At 34.5% G+C, this 23,541-nt stretch overlaps 1 protein-coding gene across 1 annotated transcript; it reads right to left on the bottom strand.

The window, feature by feature from the left end:
* Positions 1-2,433: 2,433 nt before the first annotated feature.
* Positions 2,434-3,363, bottom strand: LOC101718691 (olfactory receptor 7E24). Its single transcript, XM_004870710.3, has one exon. The coding sequence runs from the start codon at positions 3,361-3,363 to the stop codon at positions 2,434-2,436; it is 930 nt and encodes a 309-aa protein (XP_004870767.3).
* Positions 3,364-23,541: the final 20,178 nt, after the last annotated feature.

Raw genomic sequence — 23,541 nt, forward strand, 5'->3', positions numbered from 1 at the left:
AATCCCTGGTATCAAAAAGAAATTTCCAACTGATTGGCTTAGCATAGTTCATGCTGTTACTGAATGGACTGTGTGAAAAGACCTACCCTGGGTGTGAGTGGCACTGTCTAATAGCCTGAGTGGAATAACACCTGGAAAGAAGAACAAAGGCTCACTCTACCTTTTTGAAGGAGTACTAGTATTTGCCTTTTATTAAATCTGTATCTTTTTTGTTGTTGTTGTTTTGGGGTTTTTTGGTACCAGAGATTGAACTTGGGACCTTGTTTAGCAAATATTTTTATTTTTACTTACTCTCATGTGCCAGGATAGAGATAAAAACTGCAGAGTCAGAAATGAATGTTCTGTAAATGCATGCATATATTTGCAGAAAAAAATACAAAATTATGTAAAAAAGAAAATGACAAGTTGAGTCACCAGAATATTTTATTTGAATGTCCTATAATTGAATTTTTTATCATTTATTCTACAGATGATATCTTCTTTGAATTTTAGCCTTATACTATATATTAATTACCTAGTAATAATTCGAGGATCATCCATTATATGTTTGAACAATGCTAAATACAGTAGTATAAGCTAGAAAGGAATTCAGATATCAATGACAAAAACAATCTGCCACACTGTACATATGAGTAACGGATGGAGACGAAATTCCAAATTAAGTTGTCAGTCTCTGTATCTGATCCACAAATCATTGTTTCTTAACTGTCATAAAGTTTTCATCAGAGGTTGTTATGTCTACAATGTTGTTATATGTGGGAAACTTAAACTCTTTACAGTTTTGGGGGTTGGAGAAAAATCTAATCAGAGTTGATTTCCCTTGTCGATGTTGAGAAGGGTGATTTATAAGAGAGGAACAGGATATGGACAGCTTCAAGGAAAGCATGGAGTAGGGCACAGGCATGAGATCAAAATTAATCATTGTAGACCTTTCCAATCTTTGATCTTTCCTTCTTAAATTAGATATCATTTCAAAGGAAGATGCACCTGTCTTCATCCCTCTGTCCACAGCGATCCACTTGGGCACCCTTATGTACCCCACATACAGTAAGAAATGAGTCCTACCTGGAGGGACAGGAAAGAGAAATTGGTGCTTGGATTGTCAAAGGAAATGTGTACCAGGATTTGCCTGGAAAAATGCCCTGTGTGTGTTATCAGACAGACTTGTGCAAATGTTTCTTCACTACTTTCTATCCAAAAACCTCTAATAAACTACAAAAAATTCAGTGCCCATTTCCTTTTAAAATAATAATATAGAAGCTTTTACTGAGAAATATTGTGCACAAAAAATGAAATAAATTACATAGAATACATAATGTAGATATTGCCATTAAGGAAATCTTCTAATTTTGCTTCATGACATTATGGTGATTTTCATCCTCACCATCATCTTCCTCATCTCTATCATAATTCTTTTGAGATACTGAGGCAATAGTTTACAGACATCCATAGTATGCTACCATGAGTTAGATGTCTATGCGAGGTGGACCAGGATGGGAGGAAAAAAATCATTAACTGAGATTTTGGGTCATCTGTAATATTCAAATGCATACAATTCACAGTCCTCTGAGCTGAAACTGTGCACAATCATCCTATCCCACTCTCCAAACATCTCCATGCTGTGAAGTAATGTTTACAATATTGCTTTCATCACCCACTACTTTTTGAGTTAGGTTGTGTGTCTACTATGGAATTTCCAAACATATCTCACACTCCTCATTTACCTGAGGACCACATAAGCTCAAGGACAGGTCAGAGCATTGATATGGACAATGTCAAAAGTGGGCTTCCAATTTTACACGAATAGGAAGGAGGAGACACAGACATCTCAAGATGTCAAAAAACACAAGAAGAATAGGCAGCTTATGTCATATCACATAACCTTGAAATCTCTATGCACACAAATTATAATTATCCATATTTGTCCATATTATTCCAATCTTTGAAGTATGTGAAATTCAGTGACAGCTTAAGAAATGAGTGTCTCCAAAAAATTTGGGGTCTTCTTTTACACAGAATTCTTAAGAGTACTATTATCTTTATTAATTCTTTTTCCTTTTGAAGTCAAATTCTCAGCTCTTTATTTCCATTGTTCATTGTGGAAAGATATACATATCTAAAGGTATCATTTAAAGCAATTTTAGGTGCATAGTTTAGTTACATATATCATAATTTTCTGTGTGTGCAAATATCACTCTTACCCATCTCCAGAAACTTTTCACTTTCCCAACTGATATTTGTACCTGTATGAAGAACAGTAAATACTACCCCTCAAATTCCTATGACACTGTAGTGAAACATCATATAAAGTTAGAGACATCAAACTTAAGCAAAAATAAAACCAAGGGAGGAAGTATTTAGAGGTAAGTTTTGGATTTTTTTTTAATCACATTTTCTAAACTACATTCCAAATAAATTGCAAAGATGCTGGGATTAGATTTTCCACAGGGGGAGCCTCTTCAGCTTTCTAAGAATGTCTCTGTTCCTCAGGCTGTAAATGAAGGGATTTAGCATAGGGGTGATGACAGTGTACATCAGTGAGGCGAGCATGCCCTTGCTTGGAGTATGTGACATGGCTGCACCAAGATAGGTTCCAATGCCTGTTCCATAAAATAAGCAAACAACTGACAGGTGGCAACCACAGGTAGAAAAGGCTTTGTACCTCCCTCTAGATGATGGGATTTTCAGAATGGCAGAAACAATTTTACAGTAGAAGAAAATGATCCCTGATGTGGGGAAAAATCCATACAGGATACCTACCATGTATGTGACTAAGATTTTGATTAAGGTATCAGAACATGAAAGGTCAAGGAGTTGAGAAGGGTCACAAAAGAAACTAGGAATGTCCACATCTTTGAAACAAGTAATTTGTAAGGCAACTAAATTGTGCAACTGGGAGTCTAAAAGGCTAAGAAAGACTGACAGCAAAAGTAATAAGAAACAGCGGTGAGGGTTCATAAGGAGTGCATAATGCAGGGGGTGGCAAATGGCCACAAAGTGGTCATAGACCATCAGAGTTAGAAGTATGTCATCCATACATGCAAAAAGGAGAAAAAGAGACACCTGTGTCAGGCAATCTGTATAGGTGATGACTCTGCTCTGAGTTGAGATGTCCACAATCATCTTTGGGACCGTGGTGGAGATGAAACATGTGTCAGCCAAGGACAAGTTGGAGAGGAAGAAGTACATGGGGGTGTGGAGGTTGGAGTCAGAGCTGACAGCCAGGATGATGAGCAGGTTCCCAAGCACTGTGACCAGGTACATGGACAGGAATAGTCCAAACAGGATGGGCTGCAGGACTGCATTCTCTGAGAAGCACATGAGGTAGAACTCTGAGACATGTGTGAGATTATGTCTTTCCATGTTTCTTGAGCATGTTTAAATAAATTTCTTTGAAAAAATGAAACAAAAAAGTCACACAGATTTCTTCATATATTCTGAGTTCAAGTATTCGTTAAGCAAAGAATTCCCACCATAGACCTGCAACATCCAGCAGCATTGCTTTATTGTGATAAAGCCCCACCCCCATGAACGAGTAAGTGTTGGGGATTTGTTTTCCACCTCCTCTGTGTACTCTAAAGTACTCTACTGCAAAGTGTAAACAAACCAAGGACATAGACTTATGAATTACTTGATCACCATAAAATGCGAAAACTTTTCCAAAAAAGAGAGAGGTAGTTAAGCCAACCACCTTTAAGAAAATATGATTGTATGAAAAGGAAATTAAAAAGCATTGGAATATTTTGTAGTTTATATTCATAAAATGCTATTAATTTACTTGATTGGTGTGTCTACTAATACTATAAAACTTGGACTGGATTATCTAAAAATTAAAGTTAATTCTCTTCAAGCAGAACACCATTTTTTGAGCCACTGTTCTAAAAAAATACAGAATTTTTCATTTCTCTTGCTTTTTCTGATTTCATGTTTTAAGGATGTAAGTGCTTACACAGCCTTTGTATAAAAACTGTGCATAAATTTTGTTTGTGTATAAATTATTCAATATGAGACTTCTACCCTTGTCTTTCTTCCACTAAAATTTATATATTCACGTTCAGATACATGCACACAGTCTTTGGATATAATTACCACAAATGTATATTAGTGTACACTGCATTTGTTAATAAAAATAATAAATGATAAGGAACACCTTTGCCTTCGAAAATTCATACGGCTCCATTGAATCTTACAATATCAGTAAAATATCTGCTAAATAAGACATTTCTTTCTTGACTCTGTAGTCTACCATAGCTTGATAATATGCATGACTGCTATTCTGATCATAAACCTTCTTGTATCCAGTTGATGACATTGAAAACTAAGAAACTACCAAGGCCCTGGCTGAATTCCAGCCTCCTTATTTCTAATCAACAGATTTTCACATCAATCTTTCCTGATATATGAGTTGCATTTTCCTTATTTCAGCTATGTGTTGGAAACTGGAATCCATATTTTCCTCTGTCCATTCTGTAATTTAATGGGTAAAAAGCCCCAAATGTCACACAAAATAATGTAAGCACAACTTAAAACTCAGATGCAATAGAAAAAGTTTCATGAAATCTTGCAAACATACATGCAGAAAATGTATTTCCCCTCATCTGTAAAATGAGGTAACAATTACCTACTTTCTATGGTTGTTATAAGAAAATATTTTGAAAATCATTTAGTTTGTATCACTGTTTCTACTAATTTAGGGATATATTTATCTGCAGATATTGTCATATATCCAGATACCCTAGACAGCCTAATATATTTAACCAGAATATGTACATTTCATGTTTTTTGATTCACTTTGTTAAACAAGAGTTGAAAACGACTATCAGAATATTTGCTGGCATTTGGAAAATTTCCCATTCATACTATCTCCATAGATATTGAAGTAAGAATATTTAATTATATTTACTCCACCATTAATATTCTTTAGACAGTAAACAAATAACTAAGTGTTGAACAAATACCTAAAATTTTGAGTAGTTGGTATCGTTTTTCTTGCTCTCCTGTCCTAAAAGTGATGTGTTGTCATGAATTTTATGGGTAGATTTTCCTGTCAATGTTTCCAGGTCAACACTGATTTATGAATCCACAAGCAATTTTTTAAAAAATTTACCCAAAATGGACAAAAAACTCATCTAAGTAGTGTGTAACAAAACACATTTCCTCCACCACATAGACACGGTTACACCCACAGGTAGTAGTTTTAGATCTTCTTTAACTAATGTACTGCCTTATCAGAGAGGCAGACAGAGTGAGAGGCCTCATTACCTTGTATGTTTATTATAATGAGGATATTTTCAAAATTCTTGGGGCTTTTTTCCCTATCACTCATGTTATAATTGGTATATAATATATTATAGGTATATATTTTCTGATTTCTATCATATAATACATATGTAAAATTTCAGGTTTTTTCCAAAGCATGCCACTCATTTTTATCTACATCCTCTTATTCTTCAGAAAAACCTTTAAAATATGCCTGTAGTCTTTCTTGTAAAGATCTCTTTATGATAACACACAAAGAAATATCATCATCATATGGGTAATAACATTTTCATTTTGTTTCAGGTTATGAGCCTGTGCCAATGTTGGCACTGAAGAAATGAGCATTATACTCCTGTGTCACTGATCTGTTACTGTAGGAAGATTGTGTGTGAATCTCCTCTCCTCTGTTCTCATAATGTAGAGGGAAATCAGAACAGCATTCATCCACATGTGTGGCAATTAAATAAACTAAGAACTTAACTATTTAGAAATTGTGAGTTTTAGCTTTCAAAATAAAGACATATGACATTAAGCAATTAGGAAATTTAATAGTATAGTAAACTGCATTCAAATGTCATTGGTGCCTGGAATAATATGTTCTTTAATGTACCTAGGTTTAAGGCATTCAGTCACTTGCTCCCTTCTCTTTGTGGCTTTTTAAAAACACATGAATATCTTTGTTGTCTTTTTGTAAAAATAACTTATACATGTGCAGTTAAGTGAATTATAGGAATTGTGTGTTTGAGACAAAGAAAAAAAATGAATGTTATTTTCATTTGTCTTTATACCTATGGGACATTTTTGAAATGGATGAAGGTGTAGATAGTAATGTACCAGGAATCTTCATATCTTTCTCCCTAAGGACAAGTATGATTAAGGGAAGTGTCTATTCAATGTTGAAAAGAGGTGTTTTTTTTTGATGTCTCTTTTCTGCCAAACAAGGTTTAAGTCTGAGAAATCAGATGTAAAGGAAAGTATATCATTCCTATCCAAATATATGCATATAATTACCCAAACACAAACAAAATGTCCCGCAACAGGAATACAAAAATAGAAACTATAGGACACAATAGATAATTGGTAAGCACATTCTTATAACTGAGAGTAATGATACCTAAACAATATTTTGCTCTAATTTTATATACATTGACCCTAAAGAGAGCACTCCTTATCTGCATAATCCTTGTTGCAATTGCTTAGAGCAAAATTCAATTGTAATGACAATGCTCTCAGAGATATTAAAAGCACTCCCTTCATCACAGAAATAATAAGTGGAGCTGCAAGAATTGAAAAAAAAAAAAGATTGACAGGTGCTGTCCAATGAACTGAAAATTTTCAGTTTCCAGCACAGTTGATAATCATAGATGCTTAGAGGCATATTTGCAATTCTCTCATTTCCTAAAGAGAAATGTAATCAAGCCGTGACTTTTCCACATTTGAGTTGCCAGGAAATAAGTACAAGGAAGGAGAAGGATGTGAGAATCTCAAAATTATCCTACAGTGGTGTCAGCAGAGAAATCCGTGGTGAATGCTCAAGGGAGTGCTCTCTCAGTACTTTACCTTCAATCCGCATCATTCTATGATGGATACAGCTGTGACCATTTACTTTTCTGCTCTGTGACATTTCAATATACTCCAACAGTAAGGTCACATTGAGCAAGGGGCCTCTCCTGAACTGACAGAGAATTGTCTGCTTGTGCTAAGATGGAAACTAACAGAATTACCCTGTGTCTGTAATCAGACCACCCAATTCCACCCACTCATTTTTCTACATAACAACTAATACTGGTGCCATTAAAATGGAAAACTCTTCCATTTTTCTAAATGCATTGACAATGTAAAAAATATAAATCCAGGAATGCAGAGAACATGAAATAAAACAAGACACACAAGAAATTTCTCAGTGCCTGGAAGATAGGAAACTTTCAAGTCCAGTTCATGAGGTTATTGTTACTGCCTTCCTCTATATCATAATTATCAGCTTTATGATATTTTCAGATACCTTACTGGGTGAGACTTCAATGGAAGTAGAAACAGAGTGTATAGAAAGCAAATTTGAAATAATATTTTTTCTTTCCCTACTATATCCAAGCTATGAAATTTTTATTATTTATAACTGATATCTTTTTAATATTTGTAGACTCATATCTGACATTCAAAAATGTCAAACTTCTCCTCAGGATTAGACAATAAAATTTCTAAATATCTTTTTGGTATCAATGTGGTCCCTTTGCTCTTACTGAGTGATGCTGTTTCTCTGCTGAGTTATAGCCAAGGGGAGCAGATCCAAAGACCCTGTTTTGTCTGCTACCCAGTGAAAACTCAGTCTTTCCTCAGGATTGAAATTAATGAAAAGACACATAGGAGCTTCATAATACAGACAACAATAGAAACTGGGCACATGTATGGAGCTGGAAACAGAACTGTAGTCACTACAGAGCTGGAGGCTGATTATTAAATAATCTTGAACTTGGGGGCTCAGTGCACTGAGCTAGCTCATAATTAGCCAAATTGGTCCATGCCATTCCAATCGCTAAGGACTTCCAAACACGAATGCATGAATAAGACATAAAGAATATAAGTATCCAGAAGAAGTTTTCAGTTTTATATCTAATCAGATAAAACTGGTTTATCCTAATCACTTCTGTCATTTATATGCAATTTTAAATGATGGTCTGCCTCTATTTTATTTTTGAAGAAAAATACATGTAACAAAGTTACACTTTAAAAAATACACTTGATCAGTACACAATTTAATGACTTTAATATTGTTGTGAGTCATTTAATATCAGATATTTTCAGAAATTTTTCATTCTCTGTACTGAAAACTTATGCTCAACATTAGCATTCACTTTTCATCCTCTTAGCATTACACTACAAAACTAAAGCCGTCAAATTATCATTCTAACACAACCAAAAGTTTAGAGGTCTTGAGATTCTACTGTATTCTCCCCATGTTATTTATATTTACTTGCTTACTCAGGCTATGAGAGGAATAAACACAGGGGTGACCATCACTGTTAATATCATACTTCTGGTAAAATTTAATAAAGCTGAGCATATATATATATATATATATATGTGTGTGTGTGTGTGTGTGTGTGTGTGTGTGTGTGTGTGTGTGCGTGTGTGTATATATATCCACATTCTTATACCTATTCCACAAAATAAGCGGGGAACTGACAGATGGGACTCAAAAGTAGAGAAGATATGATTTTTTTCTATCAGGTGATGACTTTTAGATAATGAAACAATTTTTAATATGAGAACATAATCCTAAGATTGAGTGAATAAAGAACATGACACCATCAATACTTCATTATGGTAATGGGGAATTTGTGCAAATAGATAAGATTAAGTAGGAGAGAAGCGTATATTAGAAATTAACAACCCTTGAAGTAAGCAAGTATTAGCAAAATAACATTATGCATATGGAAGTCCAAATAGATAAGCAAAAATTTAAAAAACAAGACTGCAACTCCACAAAGGCAATGGTTTTTGGTGTCTGAGAAACTCAGTGTGTTACAGAGGGCTAAAACCAATCATAGGCCACCACAGTCAGAAGCATGACATCCATACACCCAAAGATGAGAAAAAGATACTTATATTGAGCAGACTACTTAGAGAATGACTGTGTTATGTTGGTGGAAGTCCACAATTATATATCAAACCATCGTGGAGGTGAACCATTCTTAGGGATTTTTAACAGCTGTTTATCCATTGACCTGGCTTGGCATCTCCATTTGATCTTGCTTTTCAGCTTTATTGGTGTCATGGTTTCATCTAGAATATTCTTGAGTATTGTATGCAGTGCTGGTTTCATAGTCATGTATCTCTTGAGCTAATCTTTTACATAAAATGACCTTACTGCTACATTAAAGTGAATCTTTTTTGGATATGTTAATCTGGTTTGAGAGTTGTTTGCACTTGGGAGTTTAAATATTCACTCCAAGCTCTTCTGACCTTGAAGGTTGGTGTTGAGAACTCTGCCGTAATTCTAAAGGGTTTACATTTACTTATATATTTTTATTTTTCTCTGATTTTGAAATCTTTGGTTTTGATGTTTTGTTGGCGATTTGACAATACAATATGGATACATCGTCCTGAGATACTTTTCTCAATGCATGTGTTTGGTTTTCTGGATTCTCACTTACTTGTATGTTGAACTCTTTTCTCATATTTGGGAAATTTTCTGCTACAGTTTATGTAAACATACTAATAACTCTATCTGTATTATCTTCTATCTATTCTGTAACTCCAGTTAGATTTAGGCAGGTAATTCTAATGTCATCTAGTAGCTGCTTGATTGTATTTTCTTGTTCTCTTATTTTTTGTTCCTTCTCTGAGTGCTTCATAATTTACCATTTTGTTCTCAATTCCAGACACATTGTCTTCACATGGGACTTTTCCACAATTTATGAATTCTATAGTTTTTCATTTCAAGTATTTCTGCCTGATATAATCTCAAGGATTTTATATCTTTGGTGAAATTATCATTAATGTTTTAAACTGATTTGTTCAGCTATTCCATTTTTTTCTTATTTTCTCTACCTCCAATTTGGGCATTTAAAACTTTAATAGAGTTTATTGGTACAATTTAGATATATAATGATCACAGTAATCATTTGGAATTTGCACTTGTACATGATATATCTTAATTCTTATTTTTTCCTATTTTCTCCAATTTCTTCCACCCTTCTTCCCCTCCTTATAAATAAAATCTTTGTTTCTATTTTATCTTTCTTTTCTTGCTTTTTCTTTTTTCCCTTTCTTCCTATACCCATCTCTCTTCTTAGTGCCCCTTCCAATTTGAACTTTTTCCTCTTATTTCATGTTATCTATTATATATTTTAGACCTTTTTTTACTTTCAGTTTCTTACACCAGAGAAACTGAAAAATATTATATAAATATAATATTTATACATGAATGTCCTATTTGTTTCACTTCAGAGTATGGTTACAAGGGGCATCCACATAGCTGTAAATGTCTCAATTTCACCATTCTTTGTGGCCAAGTTGTACTCCATTGCATGCAAAAACCACCTCTTCATTATCCATTAGTCAGTTAATTGTGATTTGGGTTGTTTCCAAGATTTAGTTATTGCAAACTGTGCTGCTATGAAATAAGTGTTCATATATCACTGTATCCTGAGCTTATAATTCTTTCAGGAAGATACTGAGAAGTGGAATAGCTGGCTCAAATGGAACCTCTAGTACGAGTTTTTTGAAGTATCTTCATATTTTTTTCACAGTGGTTGTACCAGTCTACCCTTCCACCAACAGTGGAAAATGGTTCCTTTTTCACCAAAATTCCACGATCATTTGTTATTGGTTGATTTCTTGATCATAGCCATTTGTCGTGGAGTGAAATGGAACCTCAGCATTGTTTCAGTTTACATCTCTCAAATGACACGTGATGTTGAACATATGTACATATACTTATGTGTGACTTGTACTTCTTCATCTAAGAAATGTGTATGAGTCCCAAATGCCCATTTTTGGGTTAGGTCATTAAATGGGGATTTTGATTTTTTTCAGTTTATATATTCTAGATATTAGTGTTTTGTTTGATGAACAGCTGTCAAAAATATTCCCCACTCCGTGGGTGGTCTTTTGTCAATTTCTTTTACTGTACAAAAGCTTTTAAATAAGATGAGATCCCAGTTGTTGATCTGTATTACTTCCTGCGCAGTTGGGTTTTTTTTTTCATAAAGTTGTTCCCAATACCTATGTCATCAAAAGTTCTACCTATTCTTTCTTCCAGAACAGTTTCTGTTTTAATATTTAGATCTTTAATCCTTTTTGACTTTATTTTAGTTCATGGTGAGAGACATGGGTTCAGTTTTAGTCTTTGACATGTGGAGAGCCATTTTTTCAAGTACCTTTTATTAAAGAGCCTATCTTTCTTCCAGTGAAAGAGTTTGGCTCCTTTTGTCAAAGTGAAGTTGACTTAGTGTTTCAGGAATATCTGCTGCATCTTTTAGTCTGTTCCACTGATCCTTGAGCACCATGCTGTTTTTATCACAGTAGCCCTGTAGTATAATTTTAAGTCAGGGATTATGATGCCTCCTGCTTTAGCATTTTGAGTGATATCTGAACATTTTTTTTCAGTTCCTCTTTAAACTTATCTAGTTTCTTGAACTCTTCTCAAAATTTTTGTAGCACTCCACTACCTGATATTTGCCTTGCTGCCCATCTGTGACTCCTTGATTTGCCTTAGGAATGTTGGGAGATCTTGTGGTTTTCTTTTGCCTTGGTTTTTCATGTTCCTAAGTGTATGTGTATCCATTATTTTTTGTTTATGACCACCCCAGATATGCACATATTGGCATACAGAGAAAACCAACTGTCAGCAACTATTATCTTACCTTCGTTATAGAAATAAATTCAGTGACAACAATGGCATCAAATGTTAACTGGAAATAGACAAGCCCTAGGAGATACTTATGATAATCTCTTAATTAGTACAAAGAGGACTATGATTTTAGTGAAAATAGTCGGTACTACTTCACACCACTAATTTTTTGCTGGATGTAGGCAGCAGGGCCAGAGCTCAAACATACCTCTAAACTGCCTTCTCCTTCAGGACTGCCCCCTCTGCTGATTTCACCCAAAAAACCTGGGCTCCCACAACAGAATACAGGTCCTGTGATCTTGGTGGTTTTATTCCAGGTGTTTCAGGGGATCCTAGGAGACCCTTATTTGGCTCTCCATCTCTCTAAGCCTGTCCCCAAAGGCTGTCTCTCACCCATTCCCTTTGACATGGCAACATTTCAGTACTGAAGCCAACCTCTCCTCATGGGTGTTGGTGTCTTCTTCCATCAGGTTGGTCTGGTAGTTTTCACTTCTGCTGCCTGTGCTTTGGATACCCCAGGAGCAGGGGCAGTGTTGGCTGGTGGTGGCGAGGTACATTTTTGTGTACTTATTGGCCATTTTGAACTTTTGATAAGTGTCTATTTATTTCAATTGCCCAATTTTAATTGCGTATTTTGTATTAGGGGTCTGATTTTCAAAATTCTTTATATAATCTGGATATTTTTCCTCTTTCTGAGGATAGATGGCAAAAAAAAACCATTCTGATTCTGTAGGTTGTCTCTTGGCTCTGTTGATTGTTTGCTGTATGGAAACTTCCATTTATGATAGCGCTTTTGTTGATTCTTGCTATTATTTCTTGTGCAATCAGGGTTCTGCTCTGAATGTTCTTACCTATTTCTTCAAGAGTTTTATCTTTTTTTCTTCGAATAGATTTAGTTCTTCTATTTTGATATCTAGGTTTTTGATCATTTTGGTTTGACTTTATTACAGTGTGACATATATTGCTCTACTTCCATTTTTCTACATATGGAAACCAATTTTCCCAGCCACAGTTGTTAAAGAGTCTGTCTTTGGCCCAGCATATATTGCTAGCTCTTTGAAAATAATCAGGTAGCTAAAGATGCATTAGACTGTTTCTACATCTTCTCTGTAACTTTGTTATGCATGTCTACATTTTTTGTATGTGGCAGTACCTTACTATTTTTATTAGTGTAATTCCAAATCTGGGGCCATAATACCTCCTGCCTTGCTCTTTTTTCTCAGGATGTCTTTAGCTATTCTAAGTTTCTTCTAGTGCCATAAAAATTTTGGAAATTTTTTCTACTTTTGCAAAGAAAATTGTTTATTTTCATTTATGTTCCATTAAATCTATGTGTCATTGTTGGTAATATGGCCAGATCACAACACTGTTTCTGCTTATTCAGGTCAAGGTCATGACTGTCCATTTCCTGTTCCTCTTCTGTCTCTTTTTCAGAGTACTTTAATTTTCATTATAAAGATTTTTATTTCATTTTTTTAAGGTTAATTATAAGTTTGAATTTTTTTAAAGATTTTGCAAATGGAATTGTTTTCCTGATTTGTTTCCTGGTGATTCATTATAGGTGTACAGGTACACTATCGAATTTTATGTGTTCCTTTTCTATCTGCTACTTTGAAATTTTTATTTAGTAAGTCTAAGGATTTTTTGGTGGAATTTTTGTGTCTTCTATGTAAATAATCATGTGATCTGCAAATAAGTATAGTTTGACTTCTTACTCCTTTTCAGTTTTTCTTTTCTTCCTTTTACTTGATTGCTTTGCTCAACATTTCATGTAAACTGTTTTTATCAAATCTTATTCTTTATTATATATTTTTAGTACATAACATTTACATTCCTTGTGGAGCTTTGACACACCTACATAAAACATCTTAATTTGTTTTTTCATCCACTTTTCCTTCACTCCTTCCCTCTGCACTTATCTCTTGACCACTTCTTGTTTCATATTTGGCCTGTGTTTTAGGTACATAATGTCTGTGTTAATTGTGAGTAGGTACACTTACATAACATATCTTACTTCTGTTTTTCATTCCATTTCTCTTCGCTTTCTCTCTCCTCCCTCCATCTCTTGATCTCCTCCTTTGAGAAATATCTACCTTCTTACTTCTTTTTCTCTACCTCATAGATAGAAATTTGAAATACAATATCTTTAAATTTTTCAGGAAGATGCCTAGAAGGCTATTTGGTAGTTCAAGTGAAATTACTAGTTTCATTTTTGGGGTTTTTTTTTGGTACCAGGGATTGAACTCAGGTCCTTGCACTTGTGCAGCAAGCAATGAAACCACTGAGCTAAATGCCTGGCCCCTGCTAGTTTCATTTTTTGAGGACTTTGTATACTCATTTCCAACATGGTTTTACTAATTTTCATTCCAAACCAACATCATGTTACCTATTGATCAGGAATGGTGAGAGGAGACATATGGTATATTAGCAGTGGATCATCTCAAATAGCAATTAACAGTTTGAGGTCATGTCCTTCTATGCCTGTTCTCATTACAATTATGTTTTAAATCATGAAAGGATTTTACATTTTTAAAAAAGCTTTTTCTGTATTTATTGAGATTGTCATGGAGTTTTACCCTGCTGTGTAATTCTTACCTTAATCAAGAGTGTCACAAAGTTTGGAAGATAGCTGCTGTAAAATTTACCATTTTTCCATGTAAAGGAGTGATATTGCATGTAATTCTAGATCTTACCAAAAGAGGAAAAAACAAAATAAAATTGCTTATAAGGGAACATTTAACAAATGGCAGAGGAGAAAATCAAAAAATAACTGACTTGGTCAATAGTCTTGAGATTGGCAATCACTTTACTTATAACTAGTTAGAGAATTATTCACAGACAGCACTAGAGCAATAGAATAACTGCAAATGTAAACCACTATGGACTTTTCAGATGTCCAGCTGAAATATACGACAGCTGAAGACAGTTATATATTTAAAAACCCTTTTATTTCTTCTGCATATTTTGAAATATTTCAATGAAATGCGACAACATAACTTTTTCTCATTTTATAATTTATCACTCAGTTTAGTTAAGAAATAGAAACAAATAGTTATTTTAAAAGAAGTTAAATCATGGAAAAATTTTTGAATTGTTATTATAAAATGAAGGCAAAAAACCAATGTCATGAAAGATAATTACTGAAGGGAGAATCTAAAACATAGATGGCTTACGGGTATGAGAAATATTAAATTAAACCAAGTTTTCTAGGTAGTGAAATTCAAAAATCCTGTTAGTGTTTGAATACAAAACGTGTTTGAAGATAAAAATTTAAAAGCAGCTATCATAATAACAAGCTGTATAGTATGCATACACGATGCATTTGAATGTTACATTTGTAGAAAACTGCTTTGGTTCACGTTATATTCATCTCATTTCTTATTTGCACACTAGAGCTTGATGCCTTTAGGAACCAGCATCTTGATCTTCTCTGAAACTATTTCAAAACCTCATACTAGTAGCATCCATATAAATCAGAACTATTGATGAGAAGACCCATGTTTCTGCATTTTTATTCTCTCTAGGCAATATGAATAAGGCCAACTTCCAGGAACACTGACACGGTTCCTGGAAATAACATGCATAATATATATATATATATATATATATATATACATATATATATATATGATGCAATTTTAAAAGGAAATATACATGAAATGTGAAAATGCACATAACTTTTACATGCATGTGTATAGAAGTATAGCTTTTCCCTTCAAGGCCAGATTCATTGCTCAGAAGTTACAGAGCCTGACTAATTTTATTCATTTAAGCATGTCGTTTATGATGAAAGCAACCCCAAAACATTCACTTGATATACAACTACAAACCGAAGGACACAAAATTCAGTTATGATTCATGGAATGGAATAAGAGCCAGGAATCTATAAGAATGTGCCCTAGGAGGCAGGAGTTGCATTGTTGAGTATTGCTTTTCCAATATCAACTCTGAAAGGAATAAAAGTGATAATAACATTACCTCCATCTGTTCTGTATCATTCACAGGGCACTTTTCATATCCTACTTCATCAGTCTGTGGATGAAACGGTTCAGCATAGAGGTGAAAACTGTGTACCACAGTGAGGTCACTCCATTATTTCTAGGGGGATTCAATGCCACAGATGCACGGTAATGTCTGATTGCTGTTCCACAGTTTAGCAGACAACTGAGAGGTAACAGCCATGGGGGGGGGCTTTATTCTTCCCACATGAAGATGGGAGTCTCAGAATGGAAGAAACAAATTCACAGTAACAGAAAAATATTTCTGAGAGAGGAAGAAAACCACAGATGATGCCACCAAAATAAATGACTGTAATTTTGGTAACAGTATCAGAACCAGCAAGATTAAGAAGTTGAGGGAGATCACAGAAGAAATTAGCTATTTCCAAATCCTGAACATAGGTAAAGTGTGAGTCAATCAAATTCTGCCCCTGGGAAACAATAAAGCTGGACAAAAATGACACAAATTCTTAGTATCCACAGAGCCTAGGGTTTATGATAAGCTGTAAATGCAGGGCTGACACGTCTACAAACCTGTCATAAGCCATCACTGTCAGAAGTGTGTCACCCATAAGGACAAAGATGAGAATTAGATATCTGCATCAGGCAGGCCAGATAGCAGATTACTGTGTTCAGAGATCTGAAGTCCACAGTCATCTTTGGGACTGAGGTAGAGATTATGCAGATGTCAGAGAAGGACAGGTTGGAGAAGAAGTGCATGGGGGTGTGTAAGTGGGAGTCAGAGCTTCCAACTAAAATAATGAGCAGGTATAGAAGCACTGTGACTAAGTATATGGACTGGAGTAGACCAAAGAAAATGCACTGTATGTTAGGATCCTCTGAAAGAGACATGAAGTGCAATTCTGAGACATGTGTTAGATTCTGTGCTTCTGTATTGTTTGGACACCTTTGAGAAAGAAAAGAGGATTGGTAAATGAAAAGAATAGGCACCAAGGGCTAAATAACAGTAAAATTGCCCTTGACTTTTTCCATTTAATACAGCATGCAAAAACTAAAACTACATTTTCTCCACACTAATTTAAATTTGACAGGTTACAATCAGAAAGTATTGCCAGATATCTTCTGGGGGTTTCATTGTGTTTTTTGATTTCCTTCTTTTATGAATGAAGTTCTCACTAAAATATTTTTCATATTTTGAAAACCTTTAAATATAAAATGTGTGTCCTTAATTTTAGCAGACGGCAGGTTTTGGTAAATTTAAGTAAAATGCATAAGAACGATATTACCATTGACCATAATTTTGGCATTCGTGTGCACTGCAGTGTCAATGATGAAATAAACAATACAATGTTATGAACACTTCTGATTTTTTTTATTTCTTACCTCTGTTGACACAATCTTATCTCTATAAAGTATCCTGGAAGGAAGACAATGCTGTGCTTTATCCCCCATCTGGATTTTATTGTCAGTGCCTGGGAACATTACTTTTTTCTGATTGGAAATATCATTCGTTTATGACTAAATAATTTAGCACCAGGTTAGAATGAAAAGCCCAAGATAAGGTCCCACCATTTTTATGAGATTTAACATTTTCACATCAACATTTTCTTCCCTAGGGATTAAAATTCTCTAAACTAAATTACTTGCAGGTAATTTAGGTTTGTTATTTGGTCTTCTTACACTATGAATAAATGCAAAAATGCAAATAATAACACAGACCATAAAGTAAACACATCTGGGAAGTATCTTCACAAGTATAATGGAAACCATAATTATCTAGCTTACAGTTGTTGCAAGGAAGTTACAAAATATTTTTGAATTGGACAGACTATAGTTTTGTCTCATTCATCAATATATTTGTGAATAATTTAAAATATTATGATATTCTAGCTTGGAACCAAACTGAACTTTTTTTTTTTCAGAATACCTGCATGTTAACTTCTTGACAGTTTCCATATACACCATGTGTGAAACCAGAGTCTTTGAATATGTCCTCACTTTTATTTTATTTCATATTTACTTATTTGTTTTATTGAATTGGAGATTGAACTCAGGACTTTGCACTTGCCAGGACGGCATGGTGCCATTGAGCTAAATCCCCGGCCCCTCATTTTTAGAATATAAAATATTAGCATAACCTATCAATATGACCACTAATACCTATTTAAAAACAAACATTTACTAACATCATATGTACTTCAGAAGGCATACTTTAAAGTGGTTTAGGAGTCCAACTATGAAATTTGAGTTCTTAATATCTTTGAATCATTCCATTCTCCTACACACATGTTCCTCAAAAGAAGCTGCTGTCAGGGGTTATTTTTATGTCAATAAATACTTGTCAGTAATGAATTCTACATCCGTAGCACTTTCATATAATTCTAAACTACATAGTGCCTATAGCACAGCTATGTAATTTTTAATGTAACAACATCTAGCTACATATACAGAATTCATTATAATGTTGTTTTAAGTTTCTGTGAAGTACACACATCATTTTGAAAGGATTAAACTGGTGCATAGCATTAAGTGAGGCAGGGATATCTTTTAGTAAGTTTGCTATACAATGTTTTGAATGCTTTTTCTTCCACTGTGTCAAAGGAAAATTTCTAAATACCATATAGGTTGGGGATTGTCATATGAATTATAACTGAGTTATGTGCCATTTCCTACTTGTCAACTCCATTACTAGTCTTAAAAAATCTGTCCTAATCAAATACAACCTATTACTCTTAATATTTCCTGTCAAAAATTTAACTGACATTTACCAAGTAATAATATTTGCATGATTATTAAACAACTAATTTCATCTTGTATAAATAATATATTTTCATCGGTAGTGGAGACAGTGTCCTAGTTAAAGGGCAGGAAATCAACATTTATGTTCCGGTCATTGACCTGCCACTGTAGGCAGAATGTGTGTACATCATTTCGTCTTTCCAACCTCATGGTACGTAACAGAAGCAGGGAAAATAACATTCATCTCCAAAACATTTGTGCAACTAAGGGACATTTGGAAGTTAATATTTTGGTCATCACATTGTTTCTTCAAATGAATGATTTCGTCATTAGAGAAATAGTTTTTCTAATGTATAAAAAATAATTTTATACATTATTTGAATATTCCTCTTTGATTTTCTATTAATATAGCAAAAAAATTTACTTCTTATGTTAGTGTTAAATGTAATCATTTGTGGAGATGATATATGCACGTCATATCTTTTTTATTACTACTTCCTATTCACCTCCCAGTCACCCTCTACTCCCATACTCAAATCATCTCCTAATCTCACAAAGTCTATTTCTAGGTTTCCTCTCATATCTTACTCCAATTTATGGCCCTTGATATTCTTCTACAATCTTGGAATGATGGAATAGTGTAGATGCTGAATTGTTAGTGCTCTTTTGCCCATGACAAAGCTGCAAGCAAAATCTATTATTTCTTACCACTGATTCTGATGGATATTCTTGAAAAACTTAAACGTGGAGACATTAAATCAACAAGAGTGTCCAAACAGCATTGATTACATTGCATTTCTGTGCAAAAATACATAAAGAAAAACAGGAGTGATCTGTCCATGGCTTAGCAGAGATTTTTATTTTTATTTATTTTCTATGTCACATATTGTGCAGAAGTGTAGGGTGAGAAATGAAAGTCATTTCTCTACAAATTCATAACAGGCATTTATGTAGGAAAATGATTAAATGGTCAATTATGAAAATAGAGAAATAAATACTTCAAGTACAGGATATTGTCATTGACCAATATGAAAAGTAGCTTTACGATTATCAATAACATTTAAAAATATTCTACAGTTATTTTAAGTTTATCATGTATTAAACACATAGGAAGCAATATCTGTTTCTTTCTGATTTCATCCAGTTTCATCTTCTAGAAATAAACTCATCACAATTCTAGTCTCAAATAAATTAACACCTTGCCCCATGTCTCAAAAATCATAAATGGGATTGAAAAATTGCAAATTTAACTGAATCTTATGCACCAACCTTCTTCAAGTTTTCCCAAATATCAGATAAAATAAAGCCAAAATCTAGTGGTTTCAAACATTTTTTAAACTCCTGCAAGTTACTTCAGCAACGATGAAACCAATACCTCCTTTTCAGATTGAGTGGGGAGATTTAGAAAATGTGGACTGCTTCAAGGTTGTACAAAAGAGGGAAGGAGGGAATATGTGGTAAATGACCATGTGCCTGCTCATTCTGTGATCATTGCCTGTGACCTATGCTTGTCCTTCCTATGCTGGTACAGCAGGAAACACATACTGCTCTTTCATCTGATGATCTAGGAACCCGCATAAGAAGAGCATAGTGAGCAAAGGGTCCATTCCTGAAGTGAAGGAGACCCTTAGCTTCTTGATTCCCTCTTGGAGGGATGTTACATGTTGGCTGTTAATGGGACAGCTTGCCAGGATTAAATCTAAAGTCTTCCCTCTCTGCAAAATAAAGTGCATAGTTTTTATTTGGGGAATATTGTACATTTGAAATAAAATGGAACAAGCTGTGAAACATAGAACTCAGAGACTGGATCTTTGCAATCCCTCAGACATAATTCACAAGGTTATCATTACTGTCATCCTCCTCCTCTTTTTCTTTATTCCCTTCACAGTCCTTTGAACTGTTAGGAACAGAGCAGAGCAGATCATTTTATGTTTTTGTGTTTGAGATGTCTATGAAGTACAACACAGGCAGGAGGAAAGCAACAGTGAATTAGTTATCAAGACCCTCAATCCAACACAGGACATAAATGTCACACTCCGCATAGTTGAGAAATTTTCACTTTGTATCCCTTCCATAGGCCATCCACCTGACTTGTTAGTCCTGATGAGGGGAAAATGTTTCTGACAGTCCTTTCTCCACTCATTATCTCCATCCATCACTTACTGGCTAAGGTTGCTTCTGTGCTTGGTCATGACAAATGGATGCAGGTCTGAAACAATTCTCCTGGCTTGTGCCCTTATAGGGCTATGACTCCTTTCTCAGCCTTGCTACGAAGCCAGTGTCTGATTGCAGCATCCTGATGTAGACAAATATGACAAAGGAATCATGTTATAGAGCCCAATGGGGCACAGCCATCACACTGAAGGGATGACCTGTGAAGCATCTGGATTACTATCATATGACCTTTGTGGCCCAATTCACAGAGCTCACAATTAGGCAAGTTGGCCCACTTTTTTTCTAAACTCTAAGGACTTCCTACTATTGGAGAAGAAAAAATCAAAACCCATAAATGTCCACTCAACGTTTTGGGGTTCTTCCTCTCTTCAGAAAGGGATTTTGTGTACAATTTCTTGGGTTTGTTGCTTTTTGTTGCTGTTGTTCTTATTAAGATTCACCTGTATTTTATTTACTTCCATTGTTAATCATGGTAAAAGTATATAATTAAAACATTTTTTCCATTCTTGTGCACTATTTTGTGGTATCATTTAGGTTCACCTGGGTGTTGTGCAACTCTCACCAATGTATCTTTCCAGAAATGCTTCCTCTTCCCAATCTAAAACCTAATACTTGTTTTAAAACTCTATGTTCTTCCTTCTCCCAACCCTGCTAATGACCATTGCCCTGTTAATGTGGTAAGAAACTAAAATCTGAAATCTAAAACAAGGAAGCCTGACAAAGACATCTACAGGTTAATTTTTCTGTGTTTTCCAACCTACATTCCAAGTGAATGCCCCTGGTACTGAGATTAAATTGTCCTGCTGTGGATCCTCCTTGGAGCTCATTTAATGTCCTTGGTCCTCAGGCAGAAGACAAAGATATTCACCATAGAGGTGACCACAGGAACAGTCCAAAATACAGGCTCCAGGTTTGAATCTTCTTAATTTCTTGACATGGATTTATGATAAATGTGACAATAGGTGCTTCTGTAGTTCTTGAATCTATTCTAAAAATGAAAAAAATGAAGGAAAGAAAACAAATATATGGACATCTAGCACTCTCTATACAATTTGAGTTAATGTTTTCAGAAGTAAAGTATTTCCCTATGATATCCATACTCTTAAAAATTATTTCTCACTGAACTTTTTTTTTTGGTACCTGGGATCAAGCCCTGGACTTTGAACTTCCACAGCAAGTGCCAGAATCACAGAGCAAAGTCCCTAGCCCTTCTCCATCAGTCTTAATAAAATTAAATTTGTTTAACTATGAACTCAATCTTATTAAAAGTCTTTTTATGCTGGATTCTGTTATTCACATCAATCTATACAAACTAAATTTAGGGACCATTAAAAATCATGATATACAAAGAATATTATGCAAAACAATCACAATATTGTAAAAAAGTTCAAGAGTTTATAAAAATAGGAAATAAATAGTAAATTTCTTCCTTTAGGAAGAAAATTGTTCTTAAAATAAGTTAAGAAAGGATGATATAGATCTCATTTAATTCTAAGACAAAGGATAAAATCTTTTTTGCCATATTTAAAAAGCCATAGAGCAACAAGGGGAATATTAAATGAATATATAATATAATCAAAGATAATGGATTATAATGAGAAAAACATTGTCATATGCCACATTAATTTAAGCACTTTTTTCTTTCTGGGATTTTCTAAATTCCCTCACTTAAAATTTGGTATTTTAAAATTTCTTTTAATTTTATTAAATTCTTTTATTGGTACATTGTAGGTTTACAACACAATTACATTTCTCACTGGGAATTGTACCTTTACATACTGCATCTTGGTTCTTATTTTTTCCCCATTCCTAGCCCTCCCTTCATGCCCTCCACCCTTCCCTGTTTACAAAGACTTTATTTCCATTTTTTCCATTTCCCATCATTTTTCCTTTCCCTTCTTTCCTTTCCCCTACCCCTCCCACTACACCTACCACATTGGAACTTTTCTCCTATTTTGCATTATCCATAATTCATTCTAATCATTGGTACATTTTAGGTATACAATATAATGACATTCATCATTGGACATTTGCACCTTTACATAGTCTCTCTTGGTTCTTATTTTTCACCCTTGCCTAGACCTCCCTTCAACTCCTCCAGTCCTCCCTATTTACAAAGATTTTGTTAATATTTTTCCATTTTCTCATATTAATTCCATACCCTTCTATCCTTTCCTCTAGCCCTCCCACTTCCTTCTCCTTTGCCCCTTTTCTTCCTATTTCACATTACCTATTATACATTTAGTCCTTATTTATACTTTTAGTTTCTCACACCAGAGAAACAATTCGGTATTTATACATGTGTGTCCTATTTATTTCACTGAAGAGTATGGCCTCAATGTGTATCCACTTAACTATAAATGTCCCTAATTTCTCATTTTTTACAGCTGAGTAGTACTCCATTTTATTTAAAAAAAAAAAAACATTTTCTTATCCAGTCTCCAGTTGATGGGCATTTGGGCTGTTTCCAACTTTTAGCTATTACAAATTGTGTTGCTATGAACATGGGTGCACATATATCACTGTTGTATGATACTTTTAATTCTTTGGGGCAGATCTCCAGCAGTGGAATAGCAGGGTCAAATGGGACTTCCAGTCCTAGTTCTTTGAGGTATCTCCATGCTGATTTTGACAGTGCTTGCACCAGTCTACACTGCTACCAGCAGTGGAGCAGGGTTGCTCTTTCCCCACAGCCCTGTCAGCATTTGTTATTGGTTGAATTCTTGATAGTCACCATTCTTTCTGGAGTGAAGTGGAATCTCAGCATTGTTTTCATTTGCATCTCTCAAATGACCAGTAATGTTGAACATTTTTTCATGTGTTTATTTGCTATTTCTGCTTCTTTGTCTGAGAAATATTTGTTCATTTCAGATGCCTGTTTTAGATTGGGTGTTTATTTTTGGTAGGTCTCATCTTTTTAAGTTCTTTATAGATTCGAGATAGTAGACCTTTGTCTGAGGAAGAGCAGGTGAAGATTTTATCCCATATTGTGGGTTGTCTCTTCACACTGCTGGTGGTTTCTCTTGCTGTGCAGAAGCCTTTTAATAAGAAGAT

This window comes from Heterocephalus glaber, unplaced genomic scaffold (assembly GCF_053883595.1).
Source record: "Heterocephalus glaber isolate CG9 unplaced genomic scaffold, H.glaber_assembly_v1.0 deba00001532, whole genome shotgun sequence".
In the NCBI taxonomy this organism is placed as follows: Eukaryota; Metazoa; Chordata; class Mammalia; order Rodentia; family Bathyergidae; genus Heterocephalus; species Heterocephalus glaber.